Source organism: Solea solea, chromosome 10 (genome assembly GCF_958295425.1).
Source record: "Solea solea chromosome 10, fSolSol10.1, whole genome shotgun sequence".
Classification (NCBI taxonomy): domain Eukaryota; kingdom Metazoa; phylum Chordata; class Actinopteri; order Pleuronectiformes; family Soleidae; genus Solea; species Solea solea.
The window spans coordinates 22323326-22343963 of NC_081143.1; the positions used below are offsets into that span (position 1 = coordinate 22323326).

At 42.5% G+C, this 20638-nt stretch overlaps 1 protein-coding gene across 2 annotated transcripts; it reads right to left on the bottom strand.

Annotated features, from left to right (window-relative positions):
- Positions 1-275: 275 nt before the first annotated feature.
- On the bottom strand, positions 276-19324 carry jupa (junction plakoglobin a). Of its 2 annotated transcripts, none has more exons than XM_058640566.1 (16): positions 19170-19324; positions 8674-8723; positions 7960-8127; positions 7606-7859; positions 6889-7127; positions 6394-6595; positions 5994-6138; positions 5715-5818; positions 5092-5430; positions 4086-4238; positions 3867-3986; positions 3615-3765; positions 2739-2860; positions 2536-2575; positions 2103-2244; positions 276-1383 (listed from the first exon to the last, which is right to left on the bottom strand). In XM_058640566.1, exons 2-15 carry the CDS (start codon positions 8684-8686, stop codon positions 2105-2107), a joined length of 2190 nt encoding a protein of 729 aa, XP_058496549.1. In that variant the 5' UTR covers positions 8687-8723; positions 19170-19324; the 3' UTR covers positions 276-1383; positions 2103-2104. The 2 variants fall into 2 exon arrangements, with proteins under 2 accessions (XP_058496549.1, XP_058496550.1); XM_058640567.1 differs by lacking the exon at positions 19170-19324 and adding an exon at positions 8888-8910.
- Positions 19325-20638: the final 1314 nt, after the last annotated feature.

A 20638-nucleotide genomic window follows, 5' to 3' on the forward strand; every position in this document is an offset into this window, starting at 1 on the left:
TGCACATTCGTATCGCCTAACAAAGCCTTAATGCGCTGTGTTCTAAGGGTTCATTTTAAAAATGAATTAGCTGCAGTGCCATTTACTCCTGGCCTGAACGACTGAGTTTGCAGATAAAGTTGCAATTGTCAATTTATTGTCATTTGTCATTACATTACAGACCATAATGCACCACAGCACCAGTGTGAAGACTACCAAGACCATGAGTGTTGCACAGACCGGACAGTGGTGTTAACAAAGGTGAAAACTCAGTAAACATACTCATAGACGCATCATATGTTTAATATATCCTTTATTTTTATTAAACAAAATTTCAGTAAAAACTCTCATTAAGTAGAAAGACAAATTTCCCTGTCAGTAGTCTCCTCTAGCTGTAGGGCCGTCCCCAACATTACATTATCCTATGCGTTGACTAACGTTATTAGTCAGCCTGTTAAACACAAATACGTAAAAATCGCATCACCCACGCGGCTGTTCTGCAAATGATCATCGTCACACAAACTCGTCTCTACAGGTTCTGTTTCTAATCCATCTTTCTGTTAATCTTCTGGTCATGTCAGATTACCTGAACCTTTGCCCAGTAAATAACTTTTAAAAGATGAGAAACAAATTCATTAAAAAAATAAAACAAAAACACAAACAACCCTCTTGTTTACGTCCACGTGTCGGCCGATGACGTTACGAGTGTGTGTGGGGGGGTGGGGGTGGTGGGGTGTTGAGGTGGTGGAGGAGGGGCAGCCCTTCACTGCTCTCTCCACACTTCCTCTTTTGTTCAAACAAGTCCGTGAGAAGCGGCTTTTCACCGACTCTCGGGGTCACAGCAGGGAGAAAGTGGACAGAGTATAGTGTCTATCAGCAGTGTCTGTTACAAAGTCATTAAGGAGAGAAGGAAAGAAGGAAAGAAGGAAAGACAGAGCGGTGAGCAGGGGGCACTGTGCACGTCAAGCCACCTCCTGGCAGTGTTTTCAACTATTATTGTCTTTTTTTTGTTTCTTTTTCTTAAAAAAACGGGAAGCTACAAGATTATCATCACAAAATAAAATCTCTTTGGCATAGAATACCCACCCAGAAGCACAAGCACAAGCACGCACACGCACACACACACAGTCACACGTCACTCACATGCCACACACTCGTAGAAGGTTTTCCTAACAGAAACCTACAAGCGTTGCCATTGTCATTATTATAATAATCAGCAAAATTAGGCTAGAGAACAAAGTCGAGTTGAGCCCTGTTAAGATTATGAGTCCGGCACTCAGAGATAATTGCATATATTACATCAGGCTGAGAGCAGAGGCAATAATCTCTACTGATGCCTATATTCTCGTCTTCTTTGTCTTATTATGTCCCACTCCTCATCAACTCCTCCTTTTGTCTCTCCATCTGTAAGAAGAAGAAAAAGACACGATGAGAAAATAAAAATCTACAAACACTCAAAACACTACACACTGGCTAACTCATAGTACCTAATATTTCCTTCCTCACTTTGTAACTGTCATCTATGGTAGTGTACAAACATAGTTGCACCTTTGCCATGTGCATTACGGTAACACAGAGGCGTGTGTGCTTGTGTGTGAGCGCTGTGCATGTCGTTGCATGTTCTGCTGGCTCATTAAATTCAAAGAAAAATGTGTGTAAAGCCTCCTCGATCACTTCACAACAGCAGAGACAGGTAAAGCAGATGAAGTAATTAGAAGGTGAAAAGAAAACGGTCCCTTACCATGAATATAAATACTGATTTAGAAACATTTTGACCAATTTAAGTAAAAAAGCGTTAAATGGATAAATCAAAACTGGTGGTTATTTTTTTCATTTTCATTTGAGCACAATCTCGGAAATTGGACAAAAAAACGTTATGCATTATGCGTTTTTTATATTTGAAAATCAAATTATCAGTTTTTTCATTTTTCGTTTCATTTGTTTTGATAGTTTTTAGATACTCAGATAAACGCAGAAGTGTAACACATGACATCTTAGATAACCTTACATAACCTTTTCTTGAGGAAAACGTAAGATCAGAAACAAATAGTTTTAATTTCAAGGCCTGTGATTTATAACCTGACAGCCTAAAGTACAGACACTGTGTATGAGCACGCACTGACCTTTAATAAGGGTATGGTTGCCTCTCATAGGCCAGGCTGCCAGAGTAATCCTCGTGCATCATGTTTCCCTCCATGCCATCCATGGCCATTTCACCTGCATATCCTGCTCCGACTGGGAAGCCTTGGTAACCAGGGTCCATATCTGCAACAGAAACACATGAGGACGTTTTTTGTTTGAAATGGTCATCCTTATTTCTTAGCAATGATGAAAATATAGAGAGGTTTATGACGCCAAGTTTATGACTGATTTAAAAAAGAGACATTCAAGTTAAAGAAGAAGACCAGTGAAAATCAATGCATGCAAAGACTGTGTGGTTTGAGTGAGACAGCAGCTCTAAGTGGCCTTTAGAGCAATTACAGTCACTCCCTGTGCCAGAGTGACAGAGTGCTGAGGAATGTGCTGTGTGTGCACATTTCAGCCATAGTTACTCACCTTCTTGATAGTGTGTATCCATGGGGATGCTGTTGTGGGCCTGCAGACAGGTCAAAGGACAACACAGGTCAATCTCTTTCTCTCTCTCTCCATATAAAGCTTATTTATAGTCCTTAGGTTATGAAATGGACAATTTCTAATTGCTTTAATTACATAAAGACATTTCTATAAATCTACTTTAATGCTCAGACAGCGACACGCACCATCTCCCAGGCAGTGGGGTCGTGTTTGAACAGTGAGTGTGTGAGCTCCACGGACACTCGCTTCTTGTAGTCGGTGTTCTTGTCCTCGGAGATGCGGAAGAGCACGGCAGCAGCGTAAGTAGCTGAGGAGAAAGGATGGGGACAATATCAGTGCTGTATGATTTAAGTCGTGCGTTAGTGTGATTGTTAATAACTGTCATATCTAAAGCCAGATGACTCTAAACAGAGTCATTCTGGAAAAAAGGTCATTGTGTCTCCCAGAGGATGGGAGTATTTATGAAGTAAGTAAGTTTGCTCAATATGATGATATAAGCCTTTGTCACAGTGGAGATTTTGACATGAGTTAATAAGAAGAGCGCAGGTGTTACTGAGAACATGAACAATGTTAGTCAGGTCAGTGAGTCATCATTGCCCTCCCAGAAACTGAAGAGGAGGATAAATGAAACTTGGCTCTCCTTCATTTGATTATTTAAACCTGTGCTTCTCTCACAGTGACCTGTCAGACAGCCCGAGGGCAACAAGCTTAAAGCTTAAAGTTTTTTATACTAATTGAACTGTTTTCATGGTTGGCTTCATATTTATGGTACAGTCCCGGGAGTCTTACCATTATTAGCTGCAAATAAACAGCATTAATTCCATTTAGAACAAATGTGTGACACTAATTATGCAAAATAATGTACAATTCATCATTAAACCTGTGACAAAAAGTCATTCTGAAGCACTGTGGAGTAAAAGTGCACAGTTATGTCTCAAGCAAGGACCTGCACGTACAGTAAGTACAGCATGTGAGTCATCTATGACTAAATGCAGCATTTAGTCATAGATGCAGGCTGCATTACAGTAAGCCAATCACAGTGCAATATGCCAGTGTCCTACCAATGCCCTCGTTGTTGGAGTGCAGCAGCTCCATCAGAGGAGCGGACGCTCCCTCACTGTCGATGGCCTCGGCTGATGGTTTGTCCAGCGCCAGCTCGCACAGGACGCCCGCCGCCACACGCTTCACGTTGTCCACTGGAGAGTAGAGCAGCTGGAGAGAGAGGGGGAAAAAAAGAGGATTTTTAAATTAAAAAAAAAAACTCCCACACACACATGATTGCTAATTGTCAAAAAAACAACAAAGTGTCTCACCTGCACAAACAGAGGAATGGTCTGCATGTTGGCGATGTCTGCTCTGCTGACAGGATCTCTGGCCAGGATGTGCAGTGCTCCTGTGCAGCCCTCCACAATCTCCTCCATCCTCACTCCATCCTGACAACAAACAAGTAAAGAAATCATGTTAATCAAAGGAACAGAAATCAAACGGAGCAATGATGAGCATCTTTTGACACTAATACCCCCCCCATGTACCTGGTATGTCTGCTGGGCAGATGAGCCGTGTTTCTGGGCATCCTGGTGGGCTTTGGACAGCAGGGTGATGAGACGTGGGATCGCTCCTGCGTCCCTGAGAGGAGCCTGGTTCTCTGGGCACAGGGCCAGGTTACGGATCAGGCCGACCGCCGCCTTCAGGCAGGGAGGAGAGGAGAAGGTGTGATCATGATGCTGCTCGTTACTGGTCAGCAAACAGCTTAACCTAAAGACTGTGATCACTTTTGGAACGAGTCCATCTGTTAAATGGATAATTTAGCCTTTTTTTAAAAGTATGTTTTTATGAGGTTTTGACACATTATCAACCACTGACTTAGCCAAGTGAGTTGCAGAGTGCACTGTTTCCCATGAGGCAGACTGGGATCCAGACACTTACTATTTCTGATAACATGGCTGCTAGCAGAAAGCAAAGACACTTACGCTAATATAAACTCATAAAAACTGCACCTGCTTAGGTCTGCATTATCTTTCTCTGCTAGAAACTTACGTTTGTAAGCCAAAGTCCACTGAACAAATGTGCATGTGGGACACTTGCAGGGACAGAGGAGCAGCTGGTCTACTGCTGCTTCATTTGATACGTCTGTGTCACTTGGGTAAATCTGACCAAAAGTTAACATGTTTCAAATGATTGATGAGGGCAACAGTGGATTAAAAGTCATGTGTGCTATGATGTAAAACCACTGATATTCTCTAACGACTTGCAGAGAGTTTACAAACTTCAGTTTTTAACCGGAAAGGTTGTCCAAGTGTGATAAAAGGCAACAGACATATTCTTAAGCAGGTGTCGATTGTAGTAGGTGAGCCTTTAATGAAGTGGCTCAAATCTGTTTTCCCCTCTGTCCTTAATGGAAATAGCAGCACATTTGGTTGATAATGATCCAAAACCACGTGCAATCCCAATCTCTCCTTTCAACCATCTTTCTGTCACCGCCACAAACCGTCTCAGTTTGTCTACACAGTGTGAACTCCGCTCTCCCTCTCTACCTACCTTAATGACAGGCCAGTAGTAGGGCTGGTTGAGCAGCTTGACGATGGCGGGGATGCCATAGTGATTCCTCACGCCGTTCTGTGCCACCTCAGCCTGCTGGTGGCGTGAAGTCAGGTGGCGCAGAGCGCAGACGGCAGGTTCGGTCACGTCCTCCTTCTCGCCGGCACGCAGTATGGCGTGGATCAGTGCCTCTACGCCGTTGCTCTGGGTGACCAGGGTTTTATTGTGGGAATTGTTGCACGTGAGGTTGGACAGGATGCCGGTGGCACAGGTGAGCATGTTGATGTCATCTGAACTGAGCAGGCCGACCAGCACCTGCAGCAGGCTGTCCATTCCCTCCTGGAAACAGGAGGGGTGAGATGTTGGTACGTTCTTTAGGTAATAACACCATAATATTTCCATGGAAATATCCAGATAATAGCTTGGTAAATTAAATGATATTACCATTCAAATTCAAACTCCCTGTATGTTTAAGCAAGATATTACTTGGTGGTAATTCTAGAAATGCCATAGTAGTACCATAATGTTATTTTACCATACAATTACTATATTGTTATTGCACTGTAATGTAAAGTGTTACTGTTCTTTGTGTGAAAGGACAAGGAGTGATTGAGGACACAAACCTGCTTGGTTGCAGCATCAGACAGGTTCCTGAGGGTCCACAGGCAGTTCTGCTGCAGACGCTGGCTGGAGCCTGAGAGGTGTTTGCCCAGAGCCTGCATCCCACCTGCACAGCAGAGAGGAACGCAGCCCTCAGCAACATCTCATAAATTTCTGCTGTCATGCAGCAATGTGGTTGACAAAACACCCCCCAGCCATAGCTCAGGTAAGAAAAGCGGACACACCTGTATGACAGCCTTGTGCACACAGGTGTGTGCTGACACAGACAACATATTACTTACCAGCCTCTACAATGGCAGGCTTGTTGCTGGGACACACAGAGAGGACTTTGAGCACACGGCTTGTGGTCCACAGCAGTTTCTCATAGCTGTAGTTTCTCATGATGTGAACGAGACCCTCGGGACCCGCGTTGGCGAGGATGATCAGCTGTGAGGCAGAGGGGACATGTGAATGTGTCTTCAAACAAAGATTGAACTTGTACAAAAGCCCCACTCCCCACCAGGTGCTGTCCAGGCAGATTAACACCACTCACTCATCACTCAACCACACCCATTCCCTCTCTGTGCCACCACCTGAACCATTCTGTTCTCACGCCACACCCAAGACAAAATAAAAACTTCAACAGTCATTCATTTGAATTCCTGTAATTATATCAAATGAACCAGCACAAGCAACACACACCTTGCTCTCCTGGTTGCCGTAGGACAGCAGCTGCAGACAGTCTGTGGTGATGGCCAGGAACTTGGGGTTGCTCTTCTTCAGCAGGGGGACCATTCTCTGCAGGCCGTCGGCCAGGCGCACAGCCATCTTGGCTCCCTCCTGGTGCAGTAGCAGGTTGTGGAGTGTGGTGATGGCATAGAAGAGCACAGACTCTATGGGAGAACTGAAGGGAGGGAAACTGATGTGTTAAAAGAGTGCTCCAAAACCATATACCACATCATATTGCTCAACATTAAAGGACACTTCCCCTAGTTTTTTACTTCACTTCCGACATTTCCCAGAATGCCAGTAAGCACCCACTCAAGAATGTGCCTAATAATAAACTGACAGTAGATGGAAGAATAATGTGTTTTTGAAGAGAAAAGGTGGGATTTAAACTCCTTTTATCCTTTTGTTTTATTTGTTTGTTTGTTATTGCTGGTGAGGAAGGCAAACAATGTTTTTGTGCAGCAGCACCTGAGCATGCGGACTAGAGCGGGGATGCCTCCACACTTGAAGATGGAGAGCAGACCCTCTCTCTGGTGGGAGAGGTTGTGGAGGATGCTGGCTGTGGCTCGCGCTGTCTCCATGTCACTGGTGTTCTGCATGGCCCGCACCACTGCTGCCACCATCTGAGGAGACTGCATTAGCGCGCGGCGCGACGCCTCTTTGCGTGTGAGCTGGTTCACGATCATCGCCGCCTTGCTAACCACCACCTGAGGGAGAGATGACGGAGAAAAGGTATTAGAGAGAGTGATACATGTTGTTGAGTAAAGGGACACTTCCAAGTTTATTTTCTGTCTTGCAGTTGGATTAATAGGTGGATATACTGTATGCCTGTATGGCAAATATAACGTTTAAGTGGGCTCTTTTTGCCACCATGCCTGCTCAAAAAAGAGCTCTGCACACAACTCTTGTAGATTTTAGACACATTACACAAATCATTTCTTTAGATGTGCATGTAGGAAACTTTCTTATATCTGGACAAAGCCAGGTTAGCCATTTCATTCTGTTTCCAGTCTTTGTGCTAAGCTAACTGATGGTTGTATATAATCTAACTCTCAGTTTCACAAAATTGAATTATTACATTAATACTAATTAGAACTATATTTATCTGTATAGAGCAACAGAACTGAAGTTTTGCTCAATTTAAACTTGGCAAAGTATGAGTTCAGGCGTTCTCCGGTTCATCACCTGGTCTTCATCGTTGAGCAGTTTGGTGAGTTCAGGAACGGCGCGCGTGGCCAGCTCAGCGTCGTCCTGATAGTTGATCAGATGGATGATGGCGGTCTTGAGCATCTGGGAAGGCTCGGCCAGGCGCTGGACATTTGTCATCTGGCTTGGGTCCGTCTGAGTGGACAAGATGGTAGTGCCTTCTTCCAGTGTCTCTGGGAACATGGCAGCCCGCAGACGCTGGGCTCTGGTCAAAGCAAACTGGCCGTCCAAGTCTAATGAAGAAGTGACACGGCCATGACAACACAGATTACATAACAAGTATGACCAAAGCGTTAATATGTTTGCCAAATGTCGCTTGTTTAAAAGTCTTACCAGGCTGTCCACCGCTGACAGTGGTGGTCATGGTGTAGTGCTTGGTGGTGGTGTAATCGCCGTCGTCATCTCTGACCGTAGTGGCTCCAGACTGGATACCCGAGTCCAAACCATACATGGTCTCCTGCCACTCTGCCACCTTCACCATGCCATTATCAACCTCACTCACTAACAAGCACAGACAGAAATGTGGGATGTTAAGAGTTGTTGGACTACAGTCATGTATGAATTGGTGTTAAGAAAACATTGGTTGTATCTTAAATCGCCAAACGTTTCTCTTGCGAGCCACATAAATATCACTTCAGTGATCAACCTTCAGTTATAGTTTGAGGAAGTGACCTCAGTATAAATACATCAGCACAATAGTTAGAAGTTGGAAAGGTCATGACCAAATCGTTTAACAGTTTCCTCTAAAACGGCTGTAGAAGATTGACCTTAACAAAAGTGAACCATGACACAGAACAGCACAAATACACTCCACGTTATTAAAAGCAGAAAATCCACTCAGACGAACGTTTCAGTGTCAACGCGCTCCTGAATCCAGATCCACCAAAATCTAAAACTTTTAGCAACAACCTACTGTACATCCCCAGAAAATAAAAACCCATCCTTTACGGAGTTATGCCGCTAACAAACAGACAGAGAAACATGAAAACATACCCTGATGGACAATGATATATCGAATATGGAAAAAATACAGCTTGAGTGACTTACTGCGCATCGCCATCTCTGCCTCCTGTTCTCACAATAACGATGGAGCAAACCTACAAAAAACACAAACAAAACACATTTTAAGTCAGGATTTCGAACATTTCTTCAGTGCGTGACGGTGCTAAAAATCATCAACATTTCTATCAATGTTACGTGTTTATCTTTCTAACACCACTGTCATTTTTGATGTAGCACGACACATCGTGCACTTCCTGACCTTAAATCGACAACACAGAGCAGCAGCAGTAACAGCAGCAGCGGTGGTGTTAGCAGCAGGAGCAGGCAAAGTGAGAGGAGAGACAGCTTCAAGTCAGGAATGCTCGTCAGTCCAGGTTGACCTTTCACCTCAAGCCTCCACCCATACTGCTGTGGGAGCAGTGTGTGCTGCTGACGCATGGCAATGAGAAACTTGCCTGTCAGGTTTTGACAGCGGTGAGAAAGTTGGTGTGCATGCATTCATGAAAAGCCTGGAAGTCGACTTAAATATTTGCTCTCATAGTTTCAGATATTGCGCCTCCTTAAATAGACTTGTAGCAAACTGACATTCTGAAGTATCCCGAGTAGTTTTACTCTAACTGTGCTTCAGGCTGTGCAACCACCACCATACCTGTCGGTGCAAGTTTGTTCACTCCCTCCAACGACAAGTAAAACTGTTCACACTACACATCCTCACAAAGACAGCAAATGGAATGTTTTTTCACAATTTCCCTGCCAGAACAAGACAATTGATCACATTTCCTCTGTGCACAGGGATCCTTTCTCTATATTGAAAACCTAAAGCCATCTTAACGCTAATTATCCTCACATATATATCTTCAAATGCAAAGAAAATGGTTTAGTTATAGCTTCCTGCCTCTGTATGCAACATGTGACTGATTATTACAATGCATTCACTGTGCTTGTTACAAATGTTTTCAGATGTTCGACTGTAACTTTTGCAGAACTCGTTACAAGGGTGCGTTCAGTGGGCGTTCACTGGTTCACAGGCACTGCAGATACACTGGAAGTACACACACACACACACAAACACGGCAACCAACAAACACAAGGCTTCAAATGACTAATAACAGAAAAATATTTTGGATCCTTGCTGTATTTTTTTCCTGCGACAGCTGGTAATAAATGAGTGTGTGTGATTTAGTTTTTTTTTTTTTCTTTTTCTTTCTTAAACTACTAGTAAAACAAGTTGGGGCTTAAATCCAGGATGTCAAGCTTCTATGTTGGCACAACATCATCTGCAAACACTTAAATTACTATCTTCATCTGTGCTCACATTAACTTCCCAGAACAAGTTCATCTGACTCAGTCCCACAGTGTGAGGAGTGTTTTAATCACAGAGTTGTTCAGTCCGTTTTTGGAGGGAAGCACTTTGTGAAAGGTGAACTGCGTTGTCTCTCTCTGTCTTTAACTATGCTTGGTTGTTCGTGATGTATTTTGTAAAAGCAACCCTCCCATTTTCTTTTTGCCCTCTGGCTTTGCAGAAGGATGTGTCGTTTTGTGTTTCATTCCCTCAGCTCTGCCCAGCCCACTTTTTCTCCCTCAGGCATTTAGTGTGTGTGTGTGTGTGTGCACATCGCTGTAGCTCCAGCAGGGTGCTTTCACTTCCCTTATAATTTGTATAAAGACGAGACTGACAACAATGTGTGTGTGCACTAAATATTCCTCATTAGTCTGTGTATCAATAGCTTTTTTTTCCTCCCTTTTTTGATGTGCTAGAAAACATTTTCTGGGTTTGTACGAGTTGTGTACTTAATATATGCATGTATTCTACACACAGTGCACTCCCCCTGAACCAGCTGTTCTTGTAAACTGCCCTTTTCTTGCTTTTACCTTCAGCAGGAGCAGCAGCAGGAGCAGCAGCAGTTCAGTGAGTTTCAGCTGGATTCAGTCTGGCATGAGATCCTGCAGGACCAAGCCTTGGAGGACTGTCTGTGCTTGCAGCTACATGTTGCCTTACAGATAATGCACTGACTCATGGAGCCACAGAAACTACGCTTGCTCACATGCAACCAAACAATGCCACCGGCTCCAGTAGCTTTCTAAATTAAGGTGTGGCCTTTTTTTTTAAAGACAAGTGTGAGGTCTTGCTCATTGAAAGTGACAGCCAGCTTTCAGGTCATATGACAACAAACATTTATGAGAAGAGAAAAGTAAAAGCTAAACTCACCCCAGACTTTTAATTCTGTCTTCAAGCAGCAATGTTAAACATGAAGTAAAACATTTCTCGATCCACTTGTAAATACCCAGATAAAACACGGTTAACTGTGCTCAGTGCACACAAAGTCCACTCAGAAATTGGCTGTTGTCTGTAAATCAGGGACACTGTTTGAGTAGTCTTTGTTTTCCTGGGTGAGGCAGTGGATTGAGCCAACTGTTGCAATACTGCAACACACCCCACAGATCGCCTAGGTAACCGAAACTCGGCTAAGGCACTGTACTGTGGGGGTTTTATCTGCTGATCATCTGATGTCTGAAGCTATGCTCACTTATTTATGGGTAAATGGAGTTTCCTCTTGGGTTTTCTAATAATTTCCTTTCCCCCCCCACCTCACCCACACAGTATTTGGGGTTGATGCAAAAAAAAAAGTAATTCATGCTAAAGATAAAAGAAAAAAACATTTCGGTTTTATGGCGACAGTAAAACAGAGTATTGAGGCTGAACTCCCTGCCTGCTGATCCTTCCTGCTTTGTTCAATTCTGACCAATAGCTGCCGTCTGTGTACTTCTCTCACTGGACTTTGCTCCCTTACAGTTAATGAGTGATGCATCCTTTCACTCTCACTGTACCTTGCTCTATCGCGGTCATTACCACCACTCCTTTATCCCCCCACACACTAGTAACAGAGATGCAACACCATTTCCCAGGAAGACGCATATCTCAGACTCGTTGCCTCCCACTATTTTGTTAAGCAACAGCCTCTGTGGATGACTTCAGTCGAGAGAAAATAGGAAAAAAGCCCTGCTCAGTAAAAGCAGGAATGCATGTCAGTGAAAGCTGCCAGTGTGTGAGTTGCATCAGAAAAGCAGAGATAAATCCTGTTCAGCGCCTGACGCTGAAACGCCAGTGTGACATTCCACACGGACATAATATATTCAATCTGTCCTGTGTCTGACCGTAACATGTCGTGCCTTGTTTTAGTCTTTCAACACTAAACTCTTCTAAAAGTAAATGACTGACGCACTCGCACTGACAATGGATGAGTAACACTCTTCTCAGTCATGAATACAGATTGACTATCACCCCCCCCCCCCTTCACAGGCATGTCAGACAGGGAGTGTCTCCCTAGCAGCAGTGACAGGCTCTCAATAAGGGCGTGGCGGCAGATTGTGTGGTTGTAGTTGAACTGGGTGAGGCCGAAAACACCTAATAGCTTAAGGGGCTCAACAGTACATCTGAAATTTTATTCTCTGAAGGACATCTTCCCAATAATTAACAAGTTATGCAGTTTACATTTTTAGTTTTAAGTATTGTTATGAAAGCAGATTTGGACTTTGTTGGCCTAAGCTCTTCTTTGTATAACAGCAGGAATGAATCAGGTCAGGGAAGAGGCCCTGGGGGCTGCAGATAAACTCGTATTCCAGAGTGGCCCCTAACATACATTGCCGTGTTTGGAGTGATTTGTTATTTCATCACATGCCTGTTTGGCAGAAAGTGGTGTAAACAACACATTTCCAGCTTTTTGCTGTTAGTCCCACAATTAACTCCTGCCTAAGATGATTAATCTTAGAAATTTGGTAATGACATTAAAGAAATTGTTTGAACTATATTATTTTCATCTTCTTGCCAAGCGCTCGATGATAAAATTAATGTCACTCTCATGTCCGTATGGTAGCTATTAGGCTACAGGCAGCAGCCAGTTGTGTTATCTTAGTTAGGCTGGAAACGGCTAGCTTGTAAATCTACAACTTGTCAAGAAATCAAATGAGGAGGACGTTCCTTTTGATTAATTATTATCATGGTTATCAGAGCATTGGAGATTTGTTGTGGAGATGTGGCCTCGTCTGGCGACCTGTCATGATCCAACAGGCTTCTTGTGTCATGTTTAGGTTGACATGCAAATAAAGCAGATTACGTTACTACACATCTGTAAAAAGCTCCCAGCACCATCTGCCCAGACACACACACGAGCTATTAGACATACTGGATTTGTACTTCAGGCCCACACACATTCACACACCCTGTCGCATCCAGTATGTTTCCCCTGTCTTCCAACTCATCCTCCTCTTACTATAAACTATTTCCCAGATGGGTTTAACTCAACACCCTCCTGCACTCACACAGTGAGTAAATGACTAGCGCAGGCAGCTGAGCCTCCAGATGAGACTGCCTACATCGCATTACAATCCCTTAGAGTTGGGATTCAGCCGTCGCACTGGGATATAGCTCAACACCCATACTGACCTTTCTGGTTCACAAGGAAACCCCCCCCCCCCCCCCCCCCCGCTTGTCCTACAATAGCTGTTATAGCAATCTAATGTAGGCAGCAGTGGCTAACTGGATAGTCGTTTGTTATAAATCAATAAGAGAGGATGTGAAGTGGTGCACAGCTAATGGATTTATTGTGGTGGCCGACAGGAAGTGGTGGTCAATATTATTCGACTCGCAGACACTGCTGTGCCGTGTGGTCAGAGAGGGGAAGTTTACCAGGAGAATCTGTGCTTTCACAATGACTCTACATGCTGTATACACGAAACAAAGGTGACAGACTCTGTGTGGACTGGGACAAGACAGAAGCAAGAAGAAGAATTTCTCACTCACAGAGGGAGAGAGAGAAAATAGGGAGCATTTGTCAATTTACTGTAACAGGCAGTTGATAAACTCCAGACCATAGCAACATGGCCAAGCCAAAAGCCCACAGAGAAAGAACAGGCAACGAGATAACGCTGGCGTGCACTTGTGCAACACACAAACTCAGTTTGTCTTAACGTGGCAGATGCAGCACAGCAAGCTCCCCTTTCCTTATCTCGTCTGGAAATATTCCCAACGACACAATCATCCACGGCAAATGAATAAAATAAGGAGCAGAATGGATAATGGCCCCCTGATTTACTGTAGCTACTTATGTGAGTTGAATTAGGCCAGTGGATGCAGCGTGGTGGCTGTAAACTGGTGCATCGCTGCTTACTCCCTGTGGGATCTTGCCGTGAATCAAAGGAAATGTGAGCCGTCTCGGAGGAGGTGGCTGAGTAAGGAGCGGGATCAGGTTACACAAAGCTGATAAAGAAGTGGAAAGGAGTGTACGCCATATAGCAATAAAAGCACACAACAACAAAGTTCACACAACAGCCCATCGTGCATGAGATATTGTGGGAGGAACACAATACGACATCCAAAGACCTTCTTCCAAATCTGAACAATGGATTATTAAGAGTGTTTAGACTTTTTTCAAAAATGTAATCCTGAAATGGAGCATTTCATATCCAGTCACATGGTGTCTGAGACATAAGGAATGCTTTTAGGGCTGTGATATTTGTCTCTGGACCTACAGTAATTGGGATGTGCCCCCCCTTCCATGTTGTTTAGGAGATGGTAGGAAGGAAGAGGATGAACCAAGTCTGTGATACAGACAGCACAGAGAGCTTCTGTGTTACTTTGTTTGGGGTAGCAAGGAAAAGAGTAGCCACATTGTCCCGCTGACTTGTCAGAGTGAAAAGAAAACTGGGTCTCAAGTGTCCCCCACACTGGATGCCACCAAAACGGCTGAAGCACATCAATATGGCTCTGCATGTTCACTGGCCAAATTTGGTGGCCAACACTGCATCTAAAGCCCTATTTAAAGGCCTGAACAGGAGTTTCTCTTTCTTTTTCTTACTCCCTTGCTTTGAACTGCTACTGCTACGCATCGGTGTGTGGCTGAACACTGAGCTGATGTGACAGATGATAAATATTTCAGGGGGATTAGAAGCATGAGGGAGCAGGAGGAGGGTGTTTTGGAGAGCAGGGCAAATGTAAAAAAAAAAGAAGAAACCCTGAAGAATAAAAAATGAACTCAAGTTTGTACTTCAGTATACAAATCACTAAAAAGTTAATAATACAAACCAATAAAACTAAGTGACAGCTACATTCAAGTTATGTTGCTTTTGTAAAATTAAAATGTATATGGGAACCAAGCCTTTAAAGACCACTATCACAGCCTAGTAAAACAGCAAATCTGTGTATGCAATCATTTTTCTTAAATTTTTACTGTCATTTTTATTACACATAATATGCTTATGAGTATATGTAAACTAGACATTTCCAAGACATATGTTTGATAAATTAATCACAACTTAATTGTATGCATTATCTTTAAAACATATGCACTTAAATATAGTAAAAAAGGTTAGAAAAAATGTATATGGCAAGACAAAAAAGGTTCTCCCACAAACTTTTATGGGTCCTCATGACCCAGTCTCTGGTCTAAAACACCCCTGCGGTTTCGGCGCTGTTTTGCTAAATAGTCAAAGGCCCAGTTGTTGCATAAGTCCCTGAACCCCTGACAGCAAGAAACCAAAACAAAGAAAACGACCAAAAAAACAAACCGAGTTATGGCATTTTCACTGAAACAGTGACGAAATGCAAAATGAACTTCTATGAGAGAAGTTGATGTCAAGTTTTGTCGCGCTTTCCCACTGATTTACTTCCAGTTTCAGCCACACCCTAACTGTCCTCACTTTCCCCAATCTCTCATATATGTGTAATTAAGGGACAGAGGAGGAGGAGGAGGAGAAAAACAGACACCACAGGACTCATCAGAGTCACTGTGTGGAGAACTACAGCTCAGCCAAATCATCCAACTGTGAAAATATTCTCTTTTGAGTCAGAGCTGGAACACACTTCATGCCAGCACTGTTTGAATACATTGAGGGTGATGAAAAAGTTATCCGTGGTAATGTATTCATGAGGAAAACAGTCACATTCAGCTTTTTCCAGCAGGCCGTTAGACTGATGCGATACGAGCTGACTTGAAATGACCAACCTGGCAGACTTTCATGCAGCTTTTAAAAGTGCAAAGGAAGCAAACGCGAGAGAGGGACATTTTCTTGCCCTCGTTGGATGCAACCGGGAGAACTGATGAAAGTAAATAATTAATTTCCCTGACTGTCATGGGCTGTGTTCAGCTGGGCAATGCCAGCTTCACTTGCTCAGCACTTTACCACAGTGCTCTGCTGGAGGCCTCTGGCTTTATGGTTTGTCAATGACAGCAGCAGAAACCGTGTGAATGACTGGGTGTTTGTTTAATTACGAGATTAATCTTTAACAAAAGAGAACCAAATGGTGGATTAAATTAACACCTTCAAGGGATATGTAGTGTTTAGTTTACTTGTGTTACAATAACCAGATTAATGTTTTGGTAACCCAACAACTAAGGTAATCACCAGCTATTTTGATAGTTGAACATCAAACATGAACATTTTCAGGCAGGCATAAATAAAATAATTTGTTTTTGAAACATAAAAAGGCAATTCTTAGGTAATCAGGACTACTGATCTCAGTACATATATAGGCACTATATCACATTTTTATTCACATATAACCAAACAAGTCCTTGAAAACTCTATATTACATACATCTTCATTAATGAATATACCTCTAAATTTCCACCTGTCTCAGTGATACTATACGTGTTTTGATAAAGAAAGTGATGATTTCAGATTAGACAGATTAATCTATAATGAAAATAATCTCTCTTTTTAAATTTAAATTTTACATGATCAAATAATAGCAACTGGTCAAAGGAGATAAGGAATCAAACACTAGGCGTCTGAGAAGCAGCAGGGTTGAAATCGGCTTTGTCTTGACCACCAGTGTTGCCTGGTGAAGATTTCCTCTTAAACCCCAGGAAGTTACTATGACTCCAGTGGACATATCGATGCTGTAACACCACCTTCACTTCAACCTGAACCACAAAGACCCCATGCCGTCCAGTACAGGAAACATTATCTCTGAGCGTCCCGTTCTCCATGGGAACACCAAAACACAGGAGAATGGTGATACGCAAACTCAGAGTAGGTCACACGACATGTGTGCTGAGTGGTTGTAACCGAGCTGCTGGAAAGTACTCAGTCATTCACCACTGGACAGAGACAGAGACGAGGTAAGAGTGTGAATCCATGGAAAAAGAAAAATCTCCCCGCTACACAAAGAGGTTACGGTATATGAAATACACTAATCCCCTTTGGAAAGTGTAGTCCTATTTATAAACTGAAGGATCTCCTGGACTCTTGCTCTGCTAATGTAGGACAGTATCAGGGAATTAAGCAGGAGGGGGGGGGGGGATTATCACCGTGCTGCCACAGCTGTAGCCGCGAAATCTACAGTAAGTCACCCCCATCCCTCCGTCGTCCCACCACTCGTTCACCCTCTTCCCCGAGGCCAGATGGGAGCAGCTTTCCACCCAGCCAGGGTGCTGTCTGCTGATGCATGATGTGGTGACAGGGGTCAAGCTCAGTGAAGCCTGTCTGGCACAAAGTATTGGCACCCAGTCGTGTTCAACCTGACACACATTCACCAAGCTCAGCTGGACGCTTGCACTGGTCTACAAACCAGTCGGCTGACACAGACCTTGTTTGGTGATTCTGTAACTTCCCAAAACCACAAGTGTATGATTTCAGAGCCGATATATTAAGCTTGAGCTTATATCACGCATTAATCCATCAAATTATGCACCTGAAAACATAGCACTGATGCATAAAGAGTGAGCGATTATGCTTCTGTTGTTTATGTGCTTCTGTTGTTCCCTAGTCCAAGTTGACTCTAATTACACATATTAGAGTTGGTGGTGAAGGACAGTCAACAACATCATTAAAAGCAACCAACAAAACCCCCACAAAATTTCAACTGGTTGCTGATCTCTGTGCATTCACTCGTGAAACCAAGTGAAAGATATTTGTTCCCTCGTGTTGACTCTCCTGTGAGAGCCAGAGCATTTGCACAGGTAATGACATCATGGAAGGTTCAACAACACCTGGAGACATCACTGCTGGCATGAGCGGTGGAGGGGCGTGGACGCGAGCAACGGCAACCCCCAACAAAATTTACGGGCTGTGATTCATCATTCAGTGTCATATGTTACAGATGTGCATGAAAGTGATTGATGACTGGTATGGCTGCTGCTGAATTTTAGAAATCAAATTGAATTATATAATTATATACATAAATAATTGGACAATGAATTAAATAACAACCAGGCTCTGCTAATTATTAAAAAGTCGTCAGCTGATTCATTTGTGTTCCTCTATTTTAAAGTATGTGATTCATTTTGCGGCATATTTTACCAAATCAATTAGTCTTCTACTTATGCGCGTGCACATTTTGCGTGTGTTATGGGTAAGTTAGTTGTAATAATGGCGTCCAATATTGTTAGATGCAACTGCAACAGCTGTTGGGAAAAACCTGTTTCTCATTCCAGGTATAGAATAAAAATAAGGCAAAATGTCAGCTTTTTCTACACAACATTATAAGTACACCTTCTGGTCTGCCTTTAGTGAAAATTTGCGTTGGGAAAGTGTTTTGATGTTTCTCTTGACTAACAAAGTCAAAAAAATGTTGCACAGAATCTATCCAGCGAATCACTATGTGCAAAAACTTAAAAATAGACATTGATGTAAGCTGTACGTTTTGTGGAGAAGCTCAAGAAATGCTGGTACATTTGCTTTGGTCCTGCCAGTTTAGAAAAAAGTAAACTTTGGAGTAAACTCGTGATTTATCGTTGATCATATTTACCGCATGTTCTCGATGTTATGGAGAGATGTATTGTTTCACTGATGTTGAAAGAAAGGCTAATTCACAATTCTATTTGATAAATTTATCCATTATACAAACCAAATTTGATATTACATTGATATATATACAATTCAGACTCATTTGATTCATTTGTGGGAATGCTTTTTTTAAATTCTGTATTTCACATACTTCTATAAAGCATTAAAAAAAACAAAAACATTTTAAAGTCTGTAATCTCGAGAGATCTGTAATCTCGAGAGATGTTAACGATCTCGACTCAAACTGACGCGAACAGCCTCTTTCTCGCTTCACCTGCTTCCCTCGCACGAGCACACTCAAGCGTGCACGCGCTTACAAACTTAATCGACACAATTGACAAATGTGACGTCAGAGATAATGATCGATATTGGGGCCACCCGTTGCTGCGACTTGACACGAAGAGCTTTTCGGCTGTTTTAGGTGATAAAAACGGACTATTTTGGTGAAAGAAACTTCTCGACGCAGCAGCAGCGCAGCAGCAGCGGCGGCAACGGCCAGTTAAGAGGCATGCGGAAATGAAATCCAAACACACACACACATAACGACTGGATTGACACCTAAGTATGTAAAATATGAATATTTAAACAAATAAATAAGTAGCCACGCAAAACATAAAGCGGGACATAAACCCTTACACGCAGTGAAGACGGAAAGAAAAACAACAGTGTGCCACTGACACAAAGACACTTGGAGGCGTTTAAAGACAGTCGGAGAAAGTAAAAAAACAAAAAAACAGATGTAGAGTGAATCTTACCTGTCGAAAAGCACAAGCGTTTTAAAAATATCCCTGCGTAATGTTGTTTTTTTTCCTTGGGGACGGGGAGGTTTTCGGCGTCTCTCTCTTTCTCTCAACTCCAGTCCGCTGCTGCTGCTGGCAGAGACAGTCCGATGTGAACAAAAGTGAGTAAAAGGAGCGTCACCTCAGAGTCGGAGCCAGACTCCGCCCTCCTCATCCCGACCCCACCCTGACTCTGTGGGTGAGTGACTCTGCTCTGACTCTGTGACACTGTGTGTCAAACTATTCCGCTCTCAACACTGTGGCGAGTTTCAGTGTTTTTAAATGTCATCATCAGCACCTTAGTTTATGCCAAGGTTATTATAGTTAACGAAAAAAAACAACAACCGTAACATACATTATATTAGTTCACACACAATCCTTTTGGTTTTCACATAAAGAGTATTTGGTTTTTCTCTGAAAGGTTCTATTAGAGACAGCATTTTCATTCATTCATTATACAATGTCTTTTGTTTACAATGTGAGACATAAGGCTATGCAAGTTAAACATTCGTTATGTAGTTAATTGGGTCTAAGTCAGGGGTCTCCAAACTTTTTTCTTCTGAGAGCTACTTTGACAAAATGAAAATGGACGAGAGCAAGTCATGGTTTTTAATATTATTCTCATAACTTATTTCAACCAAAACAAACTGAATGATCTTGAAGAAGGGATTGGATAAAAATGTAAGCAGGTTTATGTTCAATTATTTAAACCTTTGGCAAGCTACTTGGAAAGGGACTGGAAGCTCACAAGCTACTTGTTGGAGACCCATGATCTAAGTGAATCAAACCTCTAGTCTTTTATTGGGTTTAAAGTTTTGTTTTTCCTCAGCTTGAGCTCCTGAGAGTCCTGGTTCACAATCAATGTGGTGTGTCTTATGAGGGTTATGTATATTATGTTTATGTGTGTCTTTAGTCTGTTGGCTATTTGATTTTTTGATTTGACACCCTAACTGCATCCAACCTCAGCACTATGATGCACATTTTGCAGTTCAGGCTAATTTCTTGTAGACTGTTATATTTGATTCAGGGATGGTTGTTCATCTGTCCTCACACATTTTTAAAATGGCATCTTTTGTTGGGTTTTAATGACACATTATACTTATTATGACCTTTTGAATCTTGCAATTTCATTGTTTCAAACACAAATAAAAAAAAAACTTTTAGTTCTATTTTCTTTTATGTTGGAGAATTTTGCCATGGTTACAGTGTATTCACAGTCACTGTGTCCTGTGAGAATCACAAACAGCTCAGAGAAACATTAGCCTCAAATATAAAAGATATTATTTTATAGCCATATCACTCAGCCCTAGTTGGAGTTGGAGTATTTATACAACGCTCTACTACATTATCAACTCACCTTTACATCATCTAACATCATCTAAACAACACTATTCTTTAAAAAAGATTCTTAAAACAATAAACAGAGATTCTGCTGCAAGATTGAT

Coding starts and splice junctions, on each gene's coding strand:
- jupa (XM_058640566.1), bottom strand. Junction 7,860..7,959: donor TGTCAGCGGTGGACAGCCTG/GTAAGACTTTTA, acceptor CTTCTTCATTAG/ACTTGGACGGCCAGTTTGCT. Junction 5,431..5,714: donor CTGATGCTGCAACCAAGCAG/GTTTGTGTCCTC, acceptor TCCTGTTTCCAG/GAGGGAATGGACAGCCTGCT.